General features: G+C 38.4%; 1 protein-coding gene and 1 long non-coding RNA gene across 2 annotated transcripts; both read left to right on the top strand.

Annotated features, from left to right (window-relative positions):
- Positions 1-2,802: 2,802 nt before the first annotated feature.
- On the top strand, positions 2,803-4,824 carry LOC145490422 (uridylate-specific endoribonuclease-like). Its single transcript, XM_081469545.1, has 3 exons — positions 2,803-2,863; positions 4,016-4,146; positions 4,537-4,824. Exons 1-3 carry the CDS (start codon positions 2,803-2,805, stop codon positions 4,822-4,824), a joined length of 480 nt encoding a protein of 159 aa, XP_081325671.1.
- A 16-nt stretch (positions 4,825-4,840) lies between these two features.
- LOC145489264 (uncharacterized) lies at positions 4,841-7,645 on the top strand. The gene is made up of 3 exons (XR_014049581.1): positions 4,841-5,902; positions 7,244-7,387; positions 7,583-7,645. It is a non-coding gene; the product is annotated as an uncharacterized LOC145489264 (long non-coding RNA).

Genomic DNA, 7,645 nt, shown 5'->3' on the forward strand with positions numbered 1-7,645 from the left:
AGGATATGTAACATGTTCCTATAATGCTACGCACGACGGAAAAATCACTATGACGATTTTGTTACATATCCCGAAGCGCTCAGCAACTGTATTGCATGGACTTCAGCCTGGATGAACCAGAAAGGATATGTAACAGATTCCTATAATGTCACGCACGACGGAAAAATCACTATGACGATTTTGTTACATTTCCCGAAGCGCTCAGCAACTGTATTGCATGGACTTCAGCCTGGGTGAACCAGAAAAGGATATGTAACATGTTCCTATAATGCTACGCACGACGGAAAAATCACTATGACGATTTTGTTACATATCCCGAAGCGCTCAGCAACTGTATTGCATGGACTTCAGCCTGGATGAACCAGAAAGGATATGTAACAGATTCCTATAATGTCACGCACGACGGAAAAATCACTATGACGATTTTGTTACATTTCCCGAAGCGCTCAGCAACTGTATTGCATGGACTTCAGCCTGGGTGAACCAGAAAAGGATATGTAACATGTTCCTATAATGCTACGCACGACGGAAAAATCACTATGACGATTTTGTTACATATCCCGAAGCGCTCAGCAACTGTATTGCATGGACTTCAGCCTGGATGAACCAGAAAGGATATGTAACAGATTCCTATAATGTCACGCACGACGGAAAAATCACTATGACGATTTTGTTACATATCCCGAAGCGCTCAGCAACTGTATTGCATGGACTTCAGCCTGGGTGAACCAGAAAAGGATATGTAACATGTTCCTACAATGCTACGCACGACGGAAAAATTACTATGACGATTCTGTTACATATCCTGAAGCACTCAGCAACTGTATTGCATGGACTTCAGCCTGGGTGAACCAGAAAAAGGTATGTAACATGTTCCTGTAATGTCACGCACGACGGAAAAATCACTATGACGATTTTGTTACATATCCCGAAGCGCTCAGCAACTGTATTGCATGGACTTCAGCCTGGGTGAACCAGAAAACGATATGTAACATGTTCCTATAATGTCAAGTACGGCGGGAAAATCACTATGACGATTTTTTACATATCCCGAAGCGCTCAGCAATTGTATTACATGGACTTCAGCCTGGGTGAACCAGAAAAGGATAAGTAACAGATTCCTATAATGTCACGTACGACGGAAAAAATCAATATCACGATTTTGTTACGTATCCCGAAGCGCTCAGCAATTGTATTGCATGGACTTCAGCCTGGATGAACCAGAAAAGGATATGTAACATGTTCCTAGCTATAATGTCACGAACGACGGAAAAATCACTATGACGATTTTGTTACATATCCCGAAGCGCTCAGCAACTGTATTGCATGGACTTCAGCCTGGATGAACCAGAAAAGGATATGTCACATGTTCGTATGATATGAACGAGCGAGGGAAAATTGACGATTTTGTTGTTGTTTTTGTTTCCTATAGTGTCACGCATTACTGAAAAGTTATCTGGTTTTTTGTAAAATATCCTGTAGCACTTGGTAACGTAGAAATACTGCGAGGACGTTTGCGTGGGAAAACCAGAGCGGATTTATAATATGTGGCTACATGGTGATTTTCCTATATATCTGGATTCTTCTTTCAGAAAACTGGTGTACCATGGACTTCAGTCTAGGGTCTAACCCACGAATGAAAATAGTGATTTAACATTTTAGTAGCTATCTAGTCCCCATACAATCTAAAAGCATGACAATGGGTGTAAGTTATGATATAAATAAAATATTAATCGGAAGACTTAACTTGGTGCGTTTGACTTGTTGAGTTTTGAAGCTGTTGTCTTGATTCAATGCTCTGGGAGGTTGGTCACGGGCAGCGCAAGCTGAAAACACTTTCTGGTTCTCTCCGTCGTTCTTGGGTGAATGAATTTATGTATAAATCAATTGTGGCTGGCGGTTTCGTTTGGTTTTCAACAACTGTTTTATGGTTTAAGCGAAAACCATTCCAAATGTATAGTCAGGGCAGCTCCTTTGTTTCCCTTCCCGTGAAACGAAAACCCTCGCGCCTTCTTTAACTCCTCAAGGCCAATTCGATTTGAAACTGGCTCAATTTCGCACACATGCGTCAGAGAGACACCATATCTTCTAACTCAGAGGCACATCTCGTTTTGTGTCCGTTTTCAACGACCGATGACGGGTTCATTCGAAGTCGAAGTCTTTTTTTTATATATGACCGCGCAATATTCCCACGTTATGAAAATTTATTATAAAATATCAACTATGTGGCCAGATCATATCTGAAAATAAACAGGTTACTTTTGTACACAATTACTCTCACTGAAAGAAATTATCGCTAACCACAATAGAACCGCAAAAGTCTTGCGATGACAGAAACCTAACAGATAAACGACATCACCCAATAGCAACCGGACCTGGCGAATTTTTGAGCTTCCGGTTAGCTCTGGCTCGTGGGGGAGTCCATTGAGCTGGAATAGTTGTCCTTTGGTAGCTACACTGAAAAGGTCAACAAGATCCGTTTTAGTGAGGTTCAAGTCGTATGTTGTATTAAACCAATTGTTTCAGTGTGAAAGCTCTGTTCGCGAGAAAGTAGTTCGGAATAAATCTGCTCTTTAATACATCTTTCTTTGTCTAGTATCTGAGTTACTCGCTCGTTCGCTCGTTAGATTTTTTGCGATGGTTTGTAGACGGCACGTAAGCCAATTCAATGACAAAGCTGCGTAAACAAACTTACTGGTAAGCCAATTTACCGCCGTTGAGGATAACATTATTTCTCTAATAATTTTGTTGCGTTTTGTTTTTTAAAAGGATCGGAAAGCTTTTATCGACACTTTATGGAAGATGTGGTTTGAACCTCTTTCTCCTAACAAACCCGGCAAAGGCTTTCAACATGTATTCATTGGTAGGTGCTGTGGTCAACAGTTGTAATTTTGTTAATCTAGACCCTGCTTTCAAAGATTCAGAGTAGCTCTTGGTCAAGGATGTCGTGACGAAGATCTTCATTGATCATGAATTAGACAATTAAAGAGTAAGGCACGTTGGAAAAAAGCACGTTCCAATCACGTGACCAGCGACATAACGACCACAAAGTTGCAAAAAGTATCTGTATAGAGTGTATATTTTTATCATTGTGGTTTGGTATGTTTATTTTTCCGGCTTTCATTTCTACTGTAAAGTTCTAACAAATAAATTAAATTCAATTATATTTACCAACTCGCAACTTTAAGTTTCTGTACGTTTCTAACCAAGAAAACATATACCTTTCCTTCTAGTCTTCCACTTTTTACCCTAAGACGAATAGCCCCCTTTTAATTATGAGATGGTAGACGTTGCCTGGGCATTTTTAAATGCTCTATAACATTACCCTCTGAAATATTGAAAGTGCTTTCAAATTGCACAATTTATGTCCTCGGACATGATATGCACATTTAGAAATTGTCACGTGGCTGGTGATGTCATCACACCAAGTTTCTGGAAAATATCTATTTCAAGGCTAGTGTTAATTTCGTATTATGCAGCTGCAGCACCACCCCGGATTTTAAACTGACAAAGTTATTTGACAAGCGATTTTTTGTCTAACTGCAGCAAAAATTTGAAATATATCTGAGTGGGAAATGTTATTGAATGCGAACGTAATTAAATAGAAACTTAAGAACCCTTGCGCATGCGGCACACACCTTTTGCAACTTCAAGGACAAAAGTACTTCCTAACTGAAGGGAAGAGTTAGAGAGAAACATTGTAGCAAAATTTGAAAACCCATTCTTTTGATTCGTCGACTGCGCCTGAGAGGGTGGCTAGCTGTGCAAAAAAATGGCAGTTGACAGACAGCTAACTTTTTATTGCTTGTTGTTTACTCAATAATATAATCGTAGCCAACAATAACCACTGTCTACTCACCATCCAGCCCATAATTGTTAGTGAAATCTATTTCATAAGTAGTCTGAAGCATCATGATCAGCCGTCTTAACTTATTTTTAAATCTAAGGTAGTGATTACTTACTGAGACAGGACAGCTAAAAAAATTTGCCGTGTTTCAACTCTTACTTTTCCAAGGTGAAAAGCTGAAGAAGAAAGCGTACTCAGGATTCCACAACTGGTACCAGTTTTACCTCGAACAACTGAATGGCCAAAATACAATAAAAGACGTAACCTTCAAGCCCAATTCCTACACGTATAACACAGAGGTCAGTATCAATGTATGTGTAACTGCCTCTATTATATAAACTGTAGTCTTTTATAGGAGTATTTCAGCGTAATAATCTGAAAAATTTGTAAATGCATATGCTTGTCGTGAAAAAAAATCACAATTTTACGTGAGTATTTATCAATTAAGGCACGATAGTCTCTGCCTTTGTTTGAACACTGAGCGCTGGTGGTATGCAGTCGAAAACTCTTCGGTTTTCTTCCAAAATAATTTATCTTATTCCATACTGTGAAACGACATAATGATAAAGGGAGTAACATAATTCTGATAACTAATTACTTAGTTCGTTCGCATCAGGTTGTAAAATACGCACCATGTTCTCTTGCCACGTATATATTTTAACTTGATTTTATCTCGTTTTATTCCGTAGCCAAGCTTTATAAGCCTAAATTTCAAGTGGGATGGGCACACAAAGAAGTTTGATAGCAGCATGTTCGTCGGAACCAGCCCAGCATTTGATTTTGCTATGTTCAGTCTCTGCTCTATTGTGCTATTTAAAACAGGAGGTGTTGGACTAACGGACTGCAGTTGCAAAATCCACAAGAGCACAGTGACAATAAGAGCCATTGAAATCGTCGACAACAAAAATTCTAAGAAAACAGGCAAGATTTGCACAGCTTTCCCGCCGTCTGTTGTTTGTAAGTGTCAATTTAAGTGACTAACTATTTGTGATTTTGGCTGAGATGATGGGACTAGCTCCTTATCAGCGAGGGCTAAGAGTCATGTGATGTAATCTAGCAGATTATAATGAAACGAATTTTAAAATTGAATTGTTTATTTCAGAAGTGGTTGGTCTAAGCCCGTCACGTGACGCTACCAAAACTGGCGAATTTTCGCGTGTAGACCTCAAGTAATTTCCCTCAGTTTGAATTTATTGTTCATTACTAGTGGTACGTGGTTAGTACGGATACCTAAAAGACACGCAAAATTTCCCTATGATCAGGCTACCAGCATTAAGCTAGTTCTCAGAAAAAAAATAAACGTCAAGGACATACAATGTACGTAGAAGTAACGGGATGATATATTTTTTTCCTTAACTGGGCTCTTAAAGTTACTTAAGGTGATATTCGAGAAACCTGGAGCTCATTCAAAAGGTCAAATGTCTCGATCTATCATTTTTTTTTTTTTTTTTTTTAATCTATACTCGACAATGTGATGGTTTGAAATAGCTCTTGACTTTAATAAAATCGTATAGTTGACTGAGAAAGCTCTCATTTCCTAGCAGGGTTCAGACAATTTAGAGTTGACACACATGAAAAAGTGCTTATGTCTGTAAAGGGTCTCCTTAAAACGGGATCCACTCTACCAGAGAACTTTTTGACTTTGTCTGCAATTTATAGTGATGAAAATAAAATTCGATGTTGCTATGGAAACTTTACGTTGTGAATTAGGTTTGTCCCCAAATTTGGTATTTTCTAGTTTTTTTTTTTTTTTTCTTTTCTTTTTTTGATAAAAAAAAATAGTAATAATATTTTGACGCAGAAACGTTTTCATTTATAGGTCAGTTTAGCAATTTTCACTATTCTCATATCCGTTCACCTAATGTCGCACATTTGAAGTCGTCCTTGTAATATTTCTCTTTAATTTAGCTGATCCTGTCTGCTCAAGTATTCCACCCACCAGCCGGACGGACTGTGGATGGCTTGGGATAGACCACCACAACTGTGCTGAACGGGGCTGCTGTTTCGACAGTCAACAGTATGGTGGCCACATCTATTGGTGTTTTTATCCTTCAGGTAGGAAAACCATATTACCATAGTTTCTTATAGTTCTTTATGCAAACTCTTCTTAGATCTACCTTTTAATTATCACCACTATTTCGCCAAAAGCCGTAGCTATAACTCGAAAGAAAAACAAAGCTACAATAGCACGACCTGTAGACGTAACTGAAGCGCGAGCAAGGATAATTTATTTAACAAACTGACGTCAGTTTTTTATGCGTCTGTCCTCTTATTTATGATAAATTGTTTCATAACATTGTCAAAGTGGCTGTGGAACTACGAGCCTCGGGCGAGTGGTTCCGCAGTAAACTTTGACAATTTTATGAGGAAATTTATCATTAATAAGAAGACAGACGCATAAAAAACTGACGTCAATTTATTTTTTACAAGACCCCATCAAATGCCGGGAATAAATGAGGGGAAAAGACACCGTAAACTTGCCGTAAACAAAGATAAGTGAATTTTATTCAAAATGACGCGGACATTGTCAATAGCTTTTCATGCTTTTTGATTGGCTACTTACAAAAGTCCATTGATTAAAAAGTTGGCAGTTTCGCAGCTGAAAGTTGAACTTGAAAGCTTGCATAAATTAAAATTTTAACTGTTTGTACTCTTAGTGATGATAAAATTAAGCCAATCAGCGCGCAAGAGATTAGACAGTTATTGTTAAATATTTGTTCGATGCATCGTTTTCTTCTTTTTATTGCCGTTTAGCCTACCAAGATACCTGCAAACAAATGCCTCTGAATAATGGTCTGCTCATGCGTAGCCTATGTACTTCGCTGCAACTAATATTCTGCTTCGGTGTAATTGTAACCACGCTCTTTTGCGAAAAATGGCAGATCGCTTCGCTGGGCTGTCAGAGAGTGATTTAAATAGGAAAACAAACTTGGTCAGGAATGGAATGATAAGAAAACAATGATCTGCTCGCCACCAATAAATCCCCATATTTTCCTCAATATCCTCTAGCAATTATCAACAGTTTGATTATCGAAATAAACAAATGATTTTTCCTTTCTTTTGCTGGCAGTATTTTCTAAAAGAAGTATAAATTATTTTCCCACTCATTTTTGCTACAGAGTTACTGAAACATTCGTAGAAGTTTCTGACAACTCGAACTAAAAAATTGCGAAAACACTCGCCACTACAGATGGTTGTTTCCAGGACATCAGTCGTTCTCCAAAACTTGCACTGGTGGTTTCATCACTGTTTAGAAAAATTGAAATATTTTCAACTTTTTTTGTAGAAACAGTAGGAGAAGTCAGATATCGATAGTCCCATGAAATCAGCCAAGACTGTACAAATACCTAGCATGCATATGCATTGTCCTTAACTGCATTTTGTTTCTCTTAACAGACCACAGATGTCACGGCATCCTTCCCCAAAATAGGAAAGATTGCGGCTTCCCGGGAATAAGCAGGAGTGAGTGCGAAGGAAAAGGTTGTTGTTTTGACGAAAACTTTGGTCACGGTGTCTCCCATTGCTTCGTAGGAGTTCCAAGTAAGAATATTTTAAATTAGTTGAATTTCCCAGTGCAAATGTCGCAACTGAACTTAGTACTAGTAAACTAAATTATAAGCAAACTGACCATGGATTCTGCATTGCTCGCAGAATATGATACATCTCTTTAAAAAGTGCACGATTTTGTGCTTGTGTCGTGCTAAAACAACGTTTTACCTGTTTTCTTCTTCACAGAGGGATGAAATATAAACGAAAGTGCACGGACCATCCTAAAATGAAAGAGAATATCAGTGCCAC

Source organism: Orbicella franksi, chromosome 6 (assembly GCF_964199315.1).
Source record: "Orbicella franksi chromosome 6, jaOrbFran1.1, whole genome shotgun sequence".
In the NCBI taxonomy this organism is placed as follows: Eukaryota; Metazoa; Cnidaria; class Anthozoa; order Scleractinia; family Merulinidae; genus Orbicella; species Orbicella franksi.

Excerpts from the sequence above, each read along its gene's own strand:
- LOC145490422 (XM_081469545.1), top strand. The coding sequence starts at position 2,803 with ATGTGGTTTGAACCTCTTTCTCCTAACAAACCCGGCAAAGGCTTTCAA. Across the intron at positions 2,864-4,015 it reads CTTTCAACATGTATTCATTG|GTGAAAAGCTGAAGAAGAAA; the intron begins GTAGGTGCTGTG and ends TACTTTTCCAAG. Across the intron at positions 4,147-4,536 it reads CCTACACGTATAACACAGAG|CCAAGCTTTATAAGCCTAAA; the intron begins GTCAGTATCAAT and ends TTTATTCCGTAG.